Here is a 20054-nt window from a genome sequence, read left to right on the forward strand (position 1 = left end):
CTTTTCACTTTTCCTATTTAGTTCTCTCTTCAGTAGTCGTCTTCTTCAGTTGCAGAGAGAGCAAGAAAGAGAGAATGGAGGGAAAGTGAGAATGATGGAAGCAGGGGAGAAGAGAGTGTAGGAGTGAAAGAGGTGGAGATGGTGGGCGTTGGGTGGGTTAAAAACTATACGTGTTAGGTGACATTTTAAAAAGTAAAGACGCTGGGAAAAGCAGAAACCTCTCTTTCGTTTTTTGGGTATAGAGAAGGAGGTCTTAGAAAGAGAGAAAGAGAGAGATTGGGGCAGTTGGGGTTGCAGAAGAAGAAGAAGAAGAAGAAGAAGAAGAAGAAGAGTGAGAAGGGACTGTGATGGGGTGGGGTTTTTTTTTTTATAATTACCACTCCAAAAGAGCATTTTGGTCCCAGAAAACTTGTGACATCGGCACATTCTCACGATTAACCCTTTCCGTTACGGGTATGTAACGGTAGGGACCAATTAGTTATTAGTATGCAACAGGGGAGGATAATAGTTGGTTGAAAGTTTATAGGAGGATAATAATAGATATCAAAGTTATTGGGGTGGTAATTGTAAAAAACCCTTAATTTTTTCGTGAAATCTTTCCTTTTTCAATTTTTCCCTTCTCCCTTGCCCGTTCTAAGAAACTTCTCTCTCTCTCTACCGGACACAGAAGTCGCCCTCCAAATTCATGCCCTCACGTCCGTCTAAATCCCATTTTTTAGTATGGAATTCCATAAAGCAATTGCATTATCCAAAATTCATAACTCAATTCGTCTGTGAATTCAGCGGAAGCCTTTAAAAATGCCTCTGACTTTGTCGACCCAATTTCTGCAACTCTACGCTAAAACATCATTTTCTTCCAAGCCCTCCACTTCCGAACTTAAGCCAAAGCAGAGATGTGTTACATTGAGATTTTCGCAGAAACCCTTTGACCGAATTGAATGCGTTTCAACCCGGCCGAAGAAAAAAACTGCTTCGAAGAACGACAAGTCTGAAGAAAACGAACTCGTTCGTACTCTTCTGAGGAATTTTAACGACGAGAAGCCGTTGGTCTCGACGCTGAATAAGTATGTGAAGCTCATTAGAACTGAGCATTGTTTCCTTCTCTTTGAGGAGCTCGGAAAGAAAGATAGATGGCTTCAATGTATTGAGGTTGGTTTTCTTCGTCGCCCAACTTCTTCTTTTATGTAAACTTAGGTTTATTTCAGTTCTTTAGACACGTATTTGTCTGGTGGGTTTCTTCCAATGTCTGTGTGGAAAGCTAGTGGTTGGTTCTTATTTAAGAATCCCATCCTATCGTCACTGAAAATTGAGACCATATATTTAAGACTTCATAAAAAATGGATTTGCATCTTAGTAGAAAGTTGTAATTTTCATTTTCCCCTTTTTTCTCTTCTGCTGGTTCGTTGTCAGTGGATATATACACTAATAGAAATATGCTTCACAAATTATAGTCCATTATTGTGGTAGGATTGTAGCAATAATCTTTTAATACTTTAGTAAAACGGTTTAGTTCTTCAATCATGAGGGGAGGATCGGAAATTGATTCCAGTTGTGGCCCATGTCTTCTTTTAGTTCAATATATCAAATGATGGGTATAAAGCTACCTAATGCGTCAGAAGTTCAGGATACATTAATTTATGCTGTCCACAATTTCAAATGAAGTAATTTTCTCCATGCTTATCCTGGGAAAAAAGGAGGGGGGGAGGGGGAGAGAAAAAAAACCTTCTTCTCTATGTATGTCGTGCAGAACCTTTAAAGATCTTTTGAATCCCATAGCCTGTCTGAACAAAATCCAAGCTGTAAAATTTTGGCCAAGTTTGTCTAACTCAGCTAGTTCATCCATGCCTTGTATGTTATGAATATGGTTTGCCTAAGATAGACTGAGCAAAGTCCTATTAAACTTCACATAGGGTGAGTTGAAACTTTATCATGTTGGTTCCATAGTCAGTTCCTTCTTTCTATTATAGCATTTTGCTGATTTGCGCATTTTAATCGTGATCTGATTCATCCACAATGTGGTTCTGAGTCCTAGCAATGATTTATCAATGACATAACTACACAACCAACCCTGCCAACCTGATTAATTAACATTGGAACAAACATTGGTTTTGATCATCATTTTAACGGTAACTTGGCTGATTCTTTGTTTCATATCCGCTGGATTTAGGTTTTCAGATGGATGCAGAAACAACGTTGGTACATTGCAGATAATGGTGTTTATTCAAAATTAATATCTGTAATGGGAAAAAAGGGGCAGACACGAATGGCAATGTGGCTGTTCTCTGAGATGCGTAATAGCGGGTGCCGACCAGATACTTCAGTGTACAATGCACTCATCACGGCTCATCTGCATTCTCGAGATAAATCCAAGGCTTTAGACAAAGCCCTTGGGTACTTTGAGAAAATGAAGGTCATTGAACGATGCAAACCCAGTATTGTGACATACAACATTCTCTTGAGAGCTTTTGCTCAGGCACGAAATGTGGATCAGGTCAATGCTTTGTTCAAAGATCTTGAGGTGAGCATTATCTCACCTGACATCTATACCTATAATGGTGTGATGGATGCATATGGGAAGAATGGGATGATTAGAGAAATGGAATCTGTGCTTTCTCGCATGAGGAGCAATCAGTGTAAGCCTAATATCATCACATTCAATTTGCTGATTGATGCGTATGGTAAACGTCAAGCTTTTGACAAGATGGAGCAAGTTTTCAAGAGCTTATTGCGCTCCAAGGAGAAGCCGACACTGCCTACATTCAATTCAATGATTTTGAACTATGGGAAGGCCAGGCTTAGAGAGAAGGCAGAGAATGTTTTCACGAAGTTGACAGAAATGGGATATACCCCAAGCTACATCACATATGAGAGTCTTATTACAACTTTTGGGCTTTGTGACTGTGTTTCAAGGGCCAGAGAAATTTTTGACGAGATGATAGAATCTGGGAAGGAGATGCAGGTGTCGACTCTGAATGCTATGCTTGGTGTATACTGCATGAATGGCCTACCTGCTGAAGCGGATCTGCTTTTTGAGTATGCATGTGATAATGGGTTGCTTCCAGATGCATCAACGTACAAACTTCTTTATAATGCCTACACTAAAGCCAACATGAAGGAGCTTCTTCAGAAGTTGCTTAAGCATATGGACAAAGATGGTATTGTCCCCAACAAGAAGTTCTTTTTGGAGGCTTTAAGTGCATTTGGAACTTCACAGGGTAGACTTGAGTCCAATGATAGCTCAGCTGGTTCAAGCACTCTGCAGATTGGTAGTGCAAAAGCATAGGTTGTAGTTGTGGCCGGTTGGTTTATTTGTATGTTACCATATTGTTATTCAACTTGAGATTCTGACATGGTTGTGGGTCAGATTGGATGCTGCTTGGAGTCGCACAACAGTGAGAGAGTCAATTCAACCTATGCCCTCCTTATCTTCTCAGTGCAGCATTCACCATTCGCTTGATTACTTAAATTGTTCCATCTAGGTGAGTTTACAATTAATACTTTTAAACGCTTGTTCATTTTAACCCAAGGTGTGGCAAGTCCCTCACTAGATATGTTATTGTTTCTGCTGCTGATTATTGCTTTACTCATTTAACCATGTGGTTAGGTTAAGTTGATATTTACTCATGTTTGACTTGGTTATAAAACTGAGACACAAGTATAGGCATTCAAAACATTATTCCATTTGATTAACTTGCAGATGAGCTGGTGAAGTAAGAATCTGATAGGGATCTCATGTATGTAGGACCATATCCTGTTAACTTGTATTATATAATCCAAATACTTGAAACCTGTCTTCCGTTGGGGGTTGGTTAGCTTTCCTTTTCTCAATGAAATGTCATGGCTTCTTATGAAAAAAAAAAGGCTAAGTTTTGTAGCCATTGTATGATTCAGAGATGAGATGTGATCTTTGTATCCATTGTATGATTCAACCTATTAAATCAAAATGGCTGAGTTTTCACTCTTGCTATATTTAATAATACTAGCTTTGGTAGATTCCCTACAAACTAGCATCTAGCATTTCTGTTCAGTATATTGCAATGCATATGAAGTCGAGGATTAAAAGTTCATACACCCTTGAGGGCTGTTTTATGCGCATTCCCAAAGAGACAAAATGACAATCCCTGATAGGTACAAAGGGGTTAATTCTGATGGGAAGAGCTTAAGAAGCCCATTTACCAGTGCAAACTGTCGAGAATTGTTATACTAGCACATTCTCTGTATTTTTTCTTTATTGTTTAAGAGTTGTTAACTTGTTATTCCTTTATTTAAATGATGGCAGATTAGAAAAATCTAATAGTGATTGAGATGTGTGGGAACAGCTATTACATAGGCATATAGCAAGGATTCAATTCAATCAAGGCACCTTTTAGTCTTCAAACACGGTTGTCACTGCCTTATCTTTGATAGAGGAACTAATGGCTAAAATATAAAATATCATCATCATAGTTGTCAAGGGATCTCCTGGGTGCCTTATCTGTCCAAGCACCCAGACCTGCCTTACTCCAAAAATGGGAAAATAAACAAGGGGTTTTTTTTTTTTTGGGGGGGGGGGGGGGAGGTGTGTGTAGTAGAAGGAAGGGAAAGAAGGGGAAAAGAAGGAAAAGAATACGAAAACATATCTTGGAACAAGAATCAGCACACACAGTGGGGGTACATTTTCCTTAAATAAGGCGCCTTAGTTTTGCATAGTTGTCACCTAGGTGCCTAGCAACTGCATGGCTTGCCTTGGTGCCACGACAGCTATGATCATTATGTATAAGGGTTTATGGTTGATCAAACAAATTTTGTTTCGAGACACCAAAATAATGTAAGGTATATTGCAAAAGGTGAACTGGACTTTTATGCTATATCTGTACTATTATCAATTCTGCTTTTCACCCGCACAAATCAATGCACTGTACTCAACATAAACACAGCTCAAAAATGATCGAAACTTAAATGTAACATTATATTATTCATAGGTTTTCAGTTATCTTCTGTTATGTTCCCCAGAGTATCTAAATTTGATATCAATTTTCTACCATATTATTTAGTTTTAGTAGAAAATTATTTCAATGCAGAAATTTTACTTCACTTTTCAATTAATTACTAAATGTACCTATTTTCTGTTATGCTATTAGCATTTTCTGCTTAAAGTACTGTACAGTACTTTTCATCATATTATATCCAACTAGATAGTCCCTTTTGGTAAGGATTGATACAGATAGTCGCACCACAGCCAAGAACGCAAGCACTGTACTGTAATAAAATATTTCTTATGGTGCTGTTCTTTCAATACCCAGTCATATAGATTCCAAGCAGAGGTTTCTGCTTGGAGGCCACTCTACTATGGTCTGACCCTGGGTTTATTTTGTCATGTTAATGTCATATATTGGATGGGGTTTACTATGTAAAGATAAGACTCAAATTTCAATTTTAGCCTTGATATTTAGTCTCAATCAAATTTAAAATATTTTTGGTGATCTTGCAAAAGGGAGAGGGTTGGGTATGCTGCCGACTTTCGGGAAGCTAGCGGCATGCACCAATCACAGGGCTGGATACAGGAGGGTAAGAGAGTCTTTTCCAAAGGGGGAGGAGAGGAGGTGACACATGCTGGGGCACCCTGGCGGTGTGCCCAGCCTTTTCCCCTTGAATTTTTTTTTTTTTTAAAATCTTAAAAATCTGCTAACTATTTATGTGGTTTTATTTTTCATGCCAGCCAAGATTTTGATATTATCAAATTGTAATTTGAAATCATGCATGGAAGAGGTTTTCACAGAACGCAGTAGCTCACTCTACAGTGTCTATAGCTTCCCCATGCAAGATGGAAGAGGTTTTCACAGGTCAGAATCAGACCTGTTGCTTAGGTGGCACCATAACTCCGTAGGGGTTTAACCTACTCCCGCTTCTCGCATCATCACCATAGCTGATGATAGCTCCCAAAAGGGTTACATGAAACAAGAGGATGCTTTAGGGAACATCAGGCACCTGAAAGGTTTCTGTTAAGAAGTACCGCATGGGTATACTTGGAATATCTTTGCTTGTTAGGGTGTTTTATGCGTAATGTGTGTGTTAGATTAGTAGTGAGGCCATACTTGTAATTCTGTTACAGTATCAGTCATAAATACACTCTACTACTACTACGACTACTACTACTACTGAGTGTTGGTTAATTCATTTTCTCCAATCAGTAGCATTGTTCTTTGCTATCTTTCTCTTCTCGGTTCTTTCTTCTTTTCTTCTGCTTCTGATTATTATCGTTGGTTGTTCTAGATCTGGCACTGTCACATGGAATCAGAGCTTTTAGCAGCAGTAGTTTCGATCCTTCTTCTTGGTTTGAGAGTCCCATACTCCCATTAGGGTTTTCTTTTGTTGTGGTTTGCAGCAACCTATGCTGTTTTAGTTTCTGCGAAGCCTTAGTTGATAGAATATGAAAAACTAGGGTTTCTTATGATGATGAAGACTCATTTTTACATGGAGCATACTTGATCTACCTTGCGGTTACTGTCTACATCAAGTTTTTTATTCAAAACATGCTTGCAGCTCCCCTGTTTTTGACTCCTCTTACTGCAACATAGGTTTGGATATATCTCCATATCTAACTGTTAGTTGCTTGAAATATTTAGGGTTTATCTCTATCTATAAGTCTCCTCCATTGACCCAAGTTTGGTTTTGATCAGACAATTGTTTTGGTTTCTTCTTTATAGTTACTAAATTCTGGAATTTTAAGTTTCTATTTTTCATCATATATTGAAGCCACCCATCCAGCCGTTGGATTGCCCCAATTTTTGGGCTCTGGTTCTTCTATACCCACCCTATACTCGACCCAATTTTGGGCTTGATTTGATGTATTGATTGGCTAGTATTTTGTTTCTCCTATTTCTGGTTGAATCTATTACCTGCGGTTTTGCTTATTGGAGTTTTTTGTCACCTGCGGTTAGATCTGTGACTTCTTAGTTCCTACACAAATTACTGGTTGATTCTATTAACTTATTGCTGCTGTTTGCTTACTTTTTACCTATTGTGCTGTTGTTTTGTACTCAATGGGTTATTTCAAATCTTCTGTGGACTCTGTGAATGTTATTCACTGCTATTAAGCTTAATGGTGCTTCCAACTATTTTTAATGGGCACAGGCTGGAAAGGTATATATCAGTGCAAAAGGAAAATTGAAATACTTAATGTTAGAACCCCCTTCTACTAACTCTAAAGATTATGAGGAGCGGATGTGTGAGAATAATACACTGCTTGTGTGATTGTGGGATCATAGTTGTTAAGGCGTCGTTTATGTGCCACCTAGGCCTCCAGGCAGATTTCTTGGGGTCTAGGCAGCTGTCGTCTTAGTGGTATCGAACGCCTTGGCTCTTATTTATGCCAAATATCATTTAAGTAAATGTAAAAAGTTTTTACATTTACTTAAGAAGCAACAACAACAACAAACTCAACCTTATCTCAACTTAATGGGATCGGCTACATGGATCCAAACAAAACACGGTAAGGGACTGAGTTCTAATAAACAAAGGGGAAAGAAAGATTGGAAAAGAGGGATGGGGAAAGAGAAGAGAAATGAAAAATTGAAAATTCCAAAAGGATAAAAAGTCAAACCCCCAGTTCAAGAACAAAAACTGGATATTCGGCGGCTGGTGAAATTTTCAACTTTCTAATGTTAGGGTTTTTTTTAAATGTAAAAATTCCGTAAATCTTATAGGAAAGTTCTTTATAGGACTGTTGTTCGTCTGACGGATGTATGGGACAGAATGTTGGGCAGTTAAGAAGTTTCATATTGAGAAGCTTTGTGTAGCAGAGATGAGGATGTTAAGATGGATGTGTGGAAAAACAAGGAACGACAAAGTACGGAATGAACATATAAGAGCGGACTTGGGAGTTGCCCCGATTAATGACAAGTTCCGAGAGAGTCGTTTAAGGTGGTATGAGCATATCTAAAATTCCTTTCTTGCCATACATGCTGAATAGTAGAACAAAAAGCCAGCTTACCAATTATTTGAATGGGGTCATCTCCTCTTGGTGTACAACAAGAGGATTTAACAGTCATTGTGTTGTATACTTGTATTTCCCTAACCTAATGTGTGTTTTGATTGTTTTAATTGTATATTTACATTTCCAGTAGCTAAATTATATGTAGTCAATGTTTATAATAGGGCTAGTGTACAACAGGCAGCAGCATTCAATTTACACTAGCAAACCGAGGTCCAAACCACAAGTATTATTTTAAGTGCTTTCTTTGTGAAACTAATTCATGGAATAGGTGTAACATGGTAAACATAGGCAACACAAAAAAAAGGGGAGGGCGGTTTCAAAAAACCATTTTCTAGGCTCAAATCCTAGGTTTCGATTTTTGCCTAGAAAAATCCCATGTTTCGGTTTTGGCCAGGGTCGAAACCTGAAACCTCGAACCTTGGTCATAACTGAGCCTAGGTGTTTCAAGGATTACACCTAACCTTGCAACTCACTTAAGAGTTCTTTAAGTTTTTGGCAAGCTCAATTACAATGCCTCTTAATTGGCGGATACTTAAATCAAAAGCTTCACACAAATGAAACAGACAAAACCTCTCTAAAGGAAAATATACAATTTGAAGAACAACAACTTGAATTTATCCATTGAAGCTCAGAGTAGAAGATTTTTTACTTTCCTAAGATAACAAGTTTCCTTGGCCTCTTGAGAATCCCCTAGGGTCTGCTAATGTATGGAACACGTTTGAGATGTGTAGAACATCTCTATTTATAGCCCATTGTCCAACAACTCTAAATCTGTCCCTTTTTTTCCCCGTTTTTTGACTGTTGGGCGCTTGGCGGTCAATGTCGAAATACTCGCAGCCGAGAGATGTGTAGAACATCTCTATTTATAGCCCATTGTCCAACAACTCTAAATCTGTCTGTTTTTTCCCCCGTTTTTTGACTGTTGCGTGCTTCGCGGTGGACCTCGGTATTTGAAGGTTGACCTTGAGTTCCTGAAGCCCACCCCTGGTTAGTAATTAGGCCATAACTCTCTTTTGAGCTCATATTGACCTGATTCTTGAACCATCTGAAAGATGACTCGGAGAGCTTCAATTTTCATGTTTTGAGCTTTTGGAACAATTACAAATGTACGACCTCTTAAATTTTCCTTGAAGTTACTGGTTGTGCAGGAACAGGTTTCTGAACATCTTTTGTCACTTTAGATTTTGGGGCCAAATTTCCTGGTTTGGATTTTTCATTTAAGTGATTCCAATTTTCATTTGAATCTAACTTGAACACCATCAACTTTCATGTTGATAACTTTGGGAGGATTTGATAAAGTTTGGTCTGATTTTTGGCTTCCTTCTGGCATGCTTCCAAGTCTTGAATTCTTTGACCATTGGATTGCATAGGACTAGAGAAGTTCTAATTCATTGCTTCAAGTTTCCATCTCTATGGCATGATATCCTAAGGATTCTCCTTTGCTTGATCAATTTATGCATGCTTGATTTGCTCTTAGCTTTTTTCTTCACCTTGTGAGATGCTTTATGAACTGTAATTGTCTTCTGGTGTGCTGCATAGGTTTCTTAGATCTTCATCAGAACATTAGCACCTGCTAAAATGAGCTGAATTTCAGACCTATCTGATTATTCGGATTGAAATCATATTGTTTTCTTTCTCTGAACTACAATCTCTCTAGTTCTCTGTTTCTTTGTTCTGGAAATTCCTGCTCTAGTCTCTTTCCAGCTCTAGTCAGATACTGGTATTGTGTTATTGACTTCAGTTACCTGGAAAAAGAACATGGGCTAGATAATAAAACATATCAAGAAACCTCTTGCCTCTATGATGACATGCTAATTTGCTAATAATACTGCATCAATAGAAACTAGCAATTAAAGAAAAAGAATCTGAAATTTAACACTACATAGAAATTAAAGACTGATACTGCTATATAAAGGAAGCGAATATTCCTGCTGTTGTTCCACATATTGCCCATGCCATGATATTAATTTGTTTAATGTAATGTATGCATTGCATAATTCGGACTTCCTTGCTAGGCAATTCTCTAAGCTTTTTTGTATCTTGTCCACAATGAGGCAATATGCTACATTGTGTTACAAGATCATGTGGCCTTCAATAAAAAAGGGATGGAGCATCGGTTCATTGTTATGAGAGTGTGGTGCTCGTCAGCTGCACCGTACTGGTTGGTCCACTTGTTTTCCTAGTTGCATCTCTCTCTCTCTCTCTCTTCCCCCCTTCCTGAAATGCGTGTATTTCTCTACTGGGTGTTCTTCCTCAATTCTATCCTTCGACACTCTTCGGATTTTGAACTTCCCTTTTCTTGATATTAGTGAGGTATATTGCAAATGCAGTACTTCACGGACTTTAATTCGCTGCTGTACTCATCGTGCGGCGCTGCTGGTGCCATGTGTGCACAGCGGGCCCCACATGACACACATGGCACATGCAGTGCCGCATGATGAGTACAGCAGCGGATAAAAATCCACTACTTCACACATGTTCCTGCAGTATTTATTGGAATTTCTTTCAGCCTTTTCTCATATTGATGTTTTCTGTTATTCTCAGAGTTGATATAAATGAAAGCTACTGCTCCATTGGTGTTAACATTGAGAATCATTCTCTAATGAGCTATAGATTGCTATTGTTCTGATCAAAAGAGGAGATTGCTTTTATCAGATTATGTCGTATCATCCAGTGTATTTGGAGTTAAATCCCCCAGTGGGTATGTTTAGTTGTTTTAGAGAGCAGTAATATCTTATGACTTTAAATTGTCATTGTACTCAATTTTGTGAGAGTGTGAACTATTATAATGTTGCTTGAGTACATCTTTACACATCCAATGTGCTTAAAATAATAATAAAGACAAATGAATATTCGGTTTGCGCATAGGTTCGTGCTTCATATATCATTCATTCATATATGGATAATCATTTCATCACCCATTTGTGACGTACCCAACCAATTCAATGAACAGAAAAGTACACTAGGATATTTTTGTAATTGAACTCTGTGTATTTAAATAAATACCCCTGATTACCTTTTTCCGCCATTTGGAATAAGAGAAACAACTATATCTTTGCCTTTTCTCGTTCCTGAATCAAGCAGATGATCAGCAAAGCAAAATATTCTCTTGTTGGACTGAATTTATTTTTTACCTACCCTTACTGTTATGCATGATGAGTGATGCATAGGATAAATAGCCAGTTACAAGGGAGGGAAACAGTTTGGCTTACTCCCTTGCCAGGAGAGCTCGGTCTGTGATGTGTAGGACTGTTTGGCCAATTTCCACTACATGGTTTCTTCAAACATGTGATTCGGAAACCATGTGTATTACATGTCCCTCTCAATAAAGGTTCCTATCAATAAAGCTTTGTTTACCCAAAAAAAAGGTGTGGTGGGAAGAGAGCCCTTGCTATTAGGGGTTCTTAGTTTATAGGTCGTTATTGGAGTTGTGGAGTCTAAGGTATCATATTTGTATTGGATCAGTTACTCATCATATGTATTTATTGAATAAAATCTCAATGAATGGAGAACTCAACCCTATCTACAAAATGTTTTCCTCTTGAAGGATCAGAAAACCTGGTCACTCTGGCCATTGAAGGCGGTTCGTTCCCCTCAAAGTGGACCATTGCTTTTTTTTTTTCCGCTTCCTTTCTTAGAATTCTAAGAAATTTATATATCTGAGGTAAAAAAAACAAGGTGTCCATTGGGGAGGGGGTGTTTATATTCTCCAGATGCTTTTATTCATTTTTTGCTGTACTGTCTATTTTTAGTTTTTCCATTTCATATAATTCGTTCACTGTGTCTAAAAGAAGGGTCCTATTTAATCTCTAGTTTTATTGAATTCTTTTTCTCTGTTTAGTTCCGAAAGCTGGTCCTATTTAATCTCTAGTTTGATTGAATTCTGAAAGCTGTTCCATTTACAGTGAAGACAGTTAAAATGGAGAAGATGAAGGTATGTATGTTGATGTGTCCAAGCAGACAGATGAAGTTTCCCATGTATGAGCAGCAGCAGATGCAGTTGGAAAGACATCTAACACAAGTTCTGGAACAATCTTCCAAGGCATAACCGATGGTCTTAGGAGGGAGCTTGACTTGGACCATTATGATGAAGACGATGATGTTGGAATTAGCTAATGAGGGTAATCTTTTGCATTAGACATGTAAAATGTACATGTACGACAATAACGTCACTTACAAGAATGGTATATAGAGGAGAGGGAGTTTTTTTTTGGTAAGAACAAATTCATTCAGCATCAAAAAAGGAAACAGGAACATAAGGATTCTCCCTTAGAAGAACAGAGTTAAGCCATGGGTCATTACAGGGCAAGTCAATTACAATAGAAGAAGAAAGGGTCCTGTATGAGGATGGGAGTTGATGACTGCTCAACTTACAACCTCATTTTCTTAGTATTTTTCTCTTCTTCCCTTGCCCTCTTCCCTTGCCCTGTTCTCTGCTGTGCGTCTAATCACAGCAGTTTGAGCTTGGTATCAAAGCTCCTTTACTGTTTAGATATTTGGGTAAAGCTCTCAATGCTTTTTTTTTTTTTTGGTTTGATAAAAAAGGCTTTCACAACTCCTCTATAGGTAAGGAACCTGACAGAGAAGAGGGGTTTCTATATACACAGAGCATGCAAGGGTTGCAATTTTGGACCATTGGAAGTGACAATATATCGCAGATTGAAACCATTCAACATGACTTGCATAATCTTGAATTTTAACAGTTCCGGTACGTATACCAAATGATACAATGCGAGTGAAAGTTATTAGATTCACGGAAATATAAAACAACATATAAGTTATTATGCTTGCAGATCCATCATTTGAGTCTTCAACAATTATTCCAATAATTACATATTCAATTTGACCTATGGATGAATATGCAATGATATGTATCATGCTATGGATTGATTTGATATCACCTTACAATTTGACATATTTGGTCAAATACTTAGCGACACCTATGTTCTTTTCATTATGGTATTTTTTTGAATAAGTTCTTTGGTGAAACCCTAGATGTTGTTATATTGATGATAGTGATGATCTTTTTTCTATTTTTATTGATGATATTGATATTGATTTGTAGAGGAAACGTTGATTCCAAAGTTTCTATTTCTTCAATTTTGAGCTGTACATACATACATACATGATGTACATACGCATTTCATATAATTATATACTGCTTTATTTCAAATCAGCAGCACATAGCATTCATGTAGATCATTGTTGTCATGGCGTCATACTGGAGAAGTGGGTATATTGACCGATATGGATGATGTAAGAATATCGACCGATATGGCCTTTATGTTGTTGCCATGGCGCTGCCATCGCGCCATACCACGACATGGCCATATCGGGCAATGGTTGTTTAATATTATAAACGTAATTTTTAACAATAATTTTTTAACCATATTTTATTTTGATGTTTTCTTTAACTAAAAAAAAAAAAAACATCAACGAAATCACTAATACACCACTGACTAATACACAATCACATATTCACATCATCAAATTTTTTTAATTTAGATGGGTTGTTTATTAGCTTTATTCACCCAATATAAATTGTGTTCTTGTAATTGTTTTTTTGTTTTGTTACTTTTGTAGTCACTTTCATATGAATCATATTTCAACTCTCATGATTTTTCAACTTTATTATCAACAAGACTATTGCTATCAATTATTTGATAATCCATGATTTCATATATACTAATGGATATTACATTTTCATGAATCAAACCATAGTAGACTAGTACACTTTCATGTTAATTTTGATGTTATAGGGTATATATTATAGCATACTAAATGACATTAAAAATAGAAAAAAATAAAAATAAAACATGGTCGATATGATTGCCATAGCATCGCCATGGCGGCGAATGTCGATATATCCACATGACCCTCCACCGACTTGATTGCCGTGACGACAGACAACTATGGCTCGATCAATGGTTCAAAAATAACCTTCAAAAATTATGATATGGGTTGGGGGGGGGACGGAACAGGATCGTCTCTAGGGAGGCGTGCACCCAGGATGCTGCCGGGGGCATCCAGTGGCTGAGTTGTGCCGCACGCATCTTGGTGCACACCTAGGGATGTGTGTGGCACAGCTCAACAGTTGGTAGTGCCTTGGGCATCTTGGGCTCCCTAGAGACGAGCGCTAAATTCGCGGGTGGGGTGGAGGGGGACTAACTAGCGAACCCCAACCCATCATTAGAACACCATATATAACGTCTAAATTAAGAATGAAACGTACAATCCCATCAGAAATCTTTTACCTTGATCAATACGTATCAAGTAGTGGCGATTAGAACCGCATTGTCACAGGCAACTAATTTAGGATTCACACATCTTCTAGTCGAGTTTGATTGTAAAGAGATCATTTATTTGCTTCACAGCGTTAGCGGTTCCCACCATTAGGGGCGCCGGCAATAACCAATGACATTAGGCATCAATGTGCTTCTCTTGCATCAATTTCATTCTCTTATATTCCACAGGCTCTGAATGGTATTGCAAATGCCTTGACAAGGAAGATCCTATCTATCATGTGTTTGACAAATTGGCCAAATTTTATTCCTTGGCTTTAGAGACTATGTGTATCTAAAGCTAATGGTTATACACATGGTTATCAATTTCAGTAAGTCTATTTTTCACTGAAAAAAAGAAAAAGGTATCAAAAGTAGTGGTGCATATAGTGCTAATATATATAGATATATTTTATCAATGTCTAATAATGATAAGGGGCGTTATTCTCTATACCACAACGCAGCCTGCGTCTAGGCACATGGGGGTGGGCACAATGATCACCTTACCCCTTGCACAGTCTGCCCATGTGTCTGGGCATAGGCTGCGCTGCGGCACAGAAAACATTCTCCTCAATAATAATAAAAAAAAGATTCCCATATCATTACCAAGATAGGCTAAACATGTAAAAAAAATAATAATTAATTTTTGCTGTTACACTTATTAATGCTCCAAGACTTGCTCGGGCAGCCAAGAAAATGAAATAATTCACTTCCCCTACTATAGAATTTATGGGCGGTCAGAATCCGCCACCAAAGGTGCAACTTCTGTGGACCACTTATTCATCAGGCCAAGTGCAATGCTTGTGAATTTCTTTCCTGTCACCGCCAGATTATATGCATCCAACGTCAGAGGGCCATTAGGTAGGTTGCCCAACAGGTTTGCACACTTTTCCTCGTTTGTAAATACGGTGCTCAACAACGTCTTCATCTCTTTAATCTGGAACTCCAAAGACGGCTTTGAGAATCCCCTTAGGTTGTCCATTACCCACTGCGAGCGTTGCGTGTCAAGAATGGCCAGATCGAAGCTGCTCGCGCAGATCCTTAGAACCTCTGCCATTCGGGATTTGGATGGGATTTGGTGAACCTTAATGTAATCGGCAGCGTCACGAGTAGTATTGAAGCTGTATTGAACGGCAACGCGAGTGAGCTTTGATATGCTTCCTTCCACCTCACTGGTGTGGGCAGTAAGGGTTTCGTAGCAGAGATCCGGGTACAAAGTTGCCTTGCATTTGTCACGGATAAAACTACTGTCTATGTGGTTTTTCGCGGCCGCCGAGATCGCCGGTAGAACAAAAAGGAGTAAGGAGGCTATGGAGATTGTAATTGCTGTGCCGGCCATTTTCAGTGACTCTTGAGGTAGGTTGGGGAAGCTTTGGAGATTTTCCTGAATCTGAAGCTGATCAGATGAGTTTGTTTGGACATATGAGAGGGATTTATTTATATAAATTTTTTTTAATTTGGAGGGAAAATATAGGGACCCCCCCTCAATAATGGCCTGTTTTCACGTACAACCCCTAATCTTTAAAACCTTTTTTGAGTCAGTAAACTCACAGTTGTTTTCTAATTAACAGAAAATGTAAAATTACTAAAATACCTTCTATACTATAATACAACCTGATTTAGAGAAATGTCAAATAACTTATTCAAGAGATAGTATAGGTCTGCAAAACATGATCCAGATCTGACGGCTGGATCTCAAGTTATAGGGCATTCCTACTCTAAATAGGAAATTAGGAAACAACTCAAAAAATTCAGAATCAATGCATGCCTTCAAGGTTTAGCACAACAATCTATTAACAGTCTATCTTGATGATTGAACAGAACACTAAAATTAAGTTCAGCATATATCTCAAAGTTATAAAACAGAAACTGAGAAGGCATGAGTTGAATTTACCCCTAAAGGGTATTTTCATCTTCAGACTTTTAATTTGGGCACTCTGATCCTTAAAAAAATGGTTGGATGAGTATTGACGTTTAAAATTAAACGGCAGTTAGTTTGATGGACTAATTTACATGCTTTCAATAGATGAGGGCATGTACATGAAAACAGGCCATAGTTTAGGAGGGTGTCCCTATATTTTCTCTTTTTTTTTTTGGGTAATAGAGGGATTTACTTAATAGACTCATCTCTTGGTTTGCCTTTCAGGTAGGAAAGAAGGATATCAAATTGACAAAAATGCTCTTATCCTTTCGAATTTAGGGGGTGAAACTGGTTATTTCTGCTTCTCTGTTGTTCTTAAATGACTTGAATAATGACTTTTTTTGTATTGTTTTTTGTCCCATGGATTCAGCCATTCAGGGGAGGTGAATAAGTCAAATATATATTTGTTCTGAAAGAATTGAATATAATATGTTGGCTTTGTAGGTGATCATTGTGATTCAGGGGAGGTGAACAATTTTTTTTGCTTCCAATTTGTGATTAGCAGACACTATCGTCTAAAACTCCCAACATTTCTACATTTCAGAGAGGTGATGTTAGAAGACAAATTTGGCTGTGCAGGGTTGGGGTGGGTAAATTTAGAAATATCATTAATTTGGAGTAGAACTAATCCAACAAGCTATCCCAAATGTCCCATTCGAAAAAATAGGTATCTTAAAAGTCTTTTTAACAAAGAATGGGCACCTCAGGTGTATTGTACCCCTCCCCCCAAAAAAAAATAAAGAAACAAAGAAAAAGTGTTGTGGGAAGAGAGCCCTTGCTATTAGGGGGTCTTAGTTTAGGGATTATTATCCTCTTCAATTCCTACAGCTCGACAGTGCGGCAGTGCTAGGTGAAGATGCCGACACATGGTAGCTCGGACATCTAGCGGTTCGAGTTTAACATAGTCAATGAGCTTGGACCATTGGATGTCTGAGCTGCCACATGTCGACATCTCCACCTAACACTGCCACACTGCTGAGCTTTAAGGAATTGGAGAGGATAATTTTAGGTTATAGGTAGTTATTGGAGTTGTGGAGTCTAAGGTGTCATATTTGTATGGGATCAGTTATTCATCATATGTATCTATTGAATAAGATCTCAATGAATGGAGAACGTACTGAGCCCTGGAGAACGTACTGAACCCTATCGATCAACAGAATGTTTTCCTCTTGAAGGATCAGGAAACCTGGTCATTCTGACCATCGAAGGCGGTTAGTTTCCCTCAAAGTGGACCATTGCTTTGGTTTTCGCTTCCTTTCTTAGAATTCTAAGAAATTTATATATCAGAGGCCAAAAAAAAAAAAAGGTGTCCATTGGGGAAGGGTTGATTACATTCTTCAGATGCTTTTACTCATTTTAAGACAGTTAAAATGAAGAAGATGAAGATATGGATGTTGATGTGTGTTAGAGACTTGAATCTCATCTTCAAAAGCTATCATTTAAAGAGAGGGTGTCCAAGTACCTATTAACCTACTCACCCACATCCCCTTTCATATCCGATGTAGGACTATTCTTTTTGCCTTATGTGTGGACACCCCAACAGATGTGTTCAAGTAGACAGATGAAGTTTCCCATGTATTAGCAACAGTAGATGCAGTTGGAAAGACATCTAACACAAGTTCTGGGACAATCTTCCAAGACATAACTGATGGTCTCAAGAGGGAGCTTCACATGGACCATTATGATGAAGACGATGATGTTGGAATTAGCTAATGAGGGTAATCTTTCACATTAGACATGTAAAATGTACATGTGGGACAATAACATATTGTAAGTTTTCTGTTTTTATAAGAATGGTATATAGAGAAGAGGATTGTTTTTTTTTTGGTAACAGCAGATTCATTCATCATCAAAAAAGGAAATAGGAACATAAGAATAATCCCTTAGCAGAACAGAGTTAAGGCAGGGGTCATTGCAGGGGAAGTCAATTACAATAGAAGAAGAAAGGGCCCTGCATGAGGAGAGGGAGTTGATGACTGCTCAACTGGCTACCTCCTTTTCTTAGTATTATTCTCTTCTTCTTTCTCCATTTGTCCCTGGTTCTCATCTTCCCTTGCCTTATTCTTTGCTGTGCAGCTAATCACAGCAGTTTGAGCTTGGTATCAAAGCTTCTTTATTAATTAGAGATTTGAGTTTTTTGGCTTTCACAACTCCTGTAAGGAACCTGACAGAGTAAAGGGGTTTCTATATACCCAGAGCATGCAAGGGTTACAATTTTTGGACCATTGAAAGTGACAATATAGGGCAGTTTATAACCATCCAACATGAACTGCATAATCTTGAATTTTATCAGTCCTGCTACGTATACCAAATGATACAATTCGAGCAAAAATTATTAGATTCACGGAGATATAAAACAACATATAAGTTATCATGCTTGCATATCCATCATTTGAGTCTCCAATAATTATTCTAATAATTATATATTCAATTTGACCTATGGACAAATATGCAAGGATATGTTTCATGTTATGGACCGATTTGATATCACCTTTCAATTCGACATATTTGGTTAAATATTTAGCGACCTATGTTCTTTTCATTACGGTATATTCCGAACAAGTTCTTAGGTGACAAGCATAAAGTTTATCTTATTGATGATATTGATATTTATGATAGCGACGATATTGATGACGATCTTTGTTTTTTCATTGATGAAATCGATATTGGTTTCGAGAGAAAATGGGGATTCCAAAGTTTCTATTTTGTCAATATTGAGCTATACATATATACATGGTGTACATAATATATTTGTTATTTCTTGCAATACATATTTCATAAAATTATATATTGATTTATTCCAAATCAGCAGCACTTAACATTCATGTGCTCAGATCCAATGGTCCAAAAGATAACCCTCAAAAAGATTATTATATGGGGGGACAGACCAGCGAACCCCAAGCCATCATTAGAACACCATAATGTTTAAATTAAGAATGAAGGCTGTGCTTGGCGCGTTGGTCAAGTGCTCACTTGTTGAACACTTGGTTATGGGATCAAGTCCTGGAAACAACCTCTCTGGAAATAGGGGTAAGGCTGCGTAGATTTGACCTTCTCCAGACCCTGCTAAACGCGAGAGCCTTGGACGTTGGGTACGACCTTTAATGTCTAAATTAAAAATGAAACGTATGTGGCCATCGAAAATCTTTTACCTTGATTTTTTTTGCTAAGATATCAGGACTATTTTTCTTCAACAGAGACCAGAGAGCGTCCTGGTTGTAGTCTTCTTGAAGCCTCTAATATTCCAAAAGAGAATTGAATCTTCATAGAATAACGGTAGATTTTTTAAGCCAAGCGATCAGACCGCTTGAGGCCGGTCTGATCTCCACTTTGATTTTTTTTTTTTCCGTTGTTGTATGACTGGAGCTTGCATCCCATCCTTCTTTGCTACTAGAGCTGCTTGATCAATGGCAGAGTCAATGGCAGATATATCCACTCATGTACTATCGTTGTACCAGCCCGAAGGGTTGTAGGAGCTATTGGGTCCACTGTTGTCCCACCATAATTTTCACTAACATTTAGCACCACCCAATCAACTGACCCTCCGGTCCACCTTGAAGCTGCCTCATAGAAGACCCACCCACATCACATTGGATTGAATGTGAATCATGACCCATTGAACCAGCCATACCCGAACCATGACCCAGGGCCTGAGGAGACCCACTCACGTACAAGTTTGAGGTATTCCGTCTTAGAGGCATCCTCGTTTGAGGATTCTGATGAGGCATCTTGTAACGAACCTAGATCTGGGAAGGAAAGAAATTAAGTTGAAGAAGGAGAAGGGAAAGGGAAAAATACCACTTCGAGGGTGGTGACCTCTTAGAACAGAAATAAGAGAAGAGATTTTGATTAATTCTTGGATACCTCTACATGACCT

At 38.1% G+C, this 20054-nt stretch overlaps 1 protein-coding gene across 2 annotated transcripts; it reads left to right on the forward strand.

Annotated features, from left to right (window-relative positions):
- Window positions 1–665: 665 nt before the first annotated feature.
- Window positions 666–3513, forward strand: LOC122640103 (pentatricopeptide repeat-containing protein At4g39620, chloroplastic). Of its 2 annotated transcripts, XM_043833232.1 has the most exons (3): window positions 666–1149; window positions 2168–3311; window positions 3365–3513. In XM_043833232.1, the coding sequence occupies exons 1-2, from the start codon at window positions 799–801 to the stop codon at window positions 3281–3283; spliced, it is 1467 nt and encodes a 488-aa protein (XP_043689167.1). In that variant the 5' UTR covers window positions 666–798; the 3' UTR covers window positions 3284–3311; window positions 3365–3513. The 2 variants fall into 2 exon arrangements, with proteins under 2 accessions (XP_043689167.1, XP_043689166.1); XM_043833231.1 differs by having other exon boundaries at window positions 2168–3513.
- Window positions 3514–20054: the final 16541 nt, after the last annotated feature.

This window comes from Telopea speciosissima, chromosome 9 (genome assembly GCF_018873765.1).
Source record: "Telopea speciosissima isolate NSW1024214 ecotype Mountain lineage chromosome 9, Tspe_v1, whole genome shotgun sequence".
In the NCBI taxonomy this organism is placed as follows: Eukaryota; Viridiplantae; Streptophyta; class Magnoliopsida; order Proteales; family Proteaceae; genus Telopea; species Telopea speciosissima.

Coding starts and splice junctions, on each gene's coding strand:
- LOC122640103 (XM_043833231.1), top strand. CDS start 799: ATGCCTCTGACTTTGTCGACCCAATTTCTGCAACTCTACGCTAAAACA. Junction 1,150..2,167: donor GATGGCTTCAATGTATTGAG/GTTGGTTTTCTT, acceptor CGCTGGATTTAG/GTTTTCAGATGGATGCAGAA.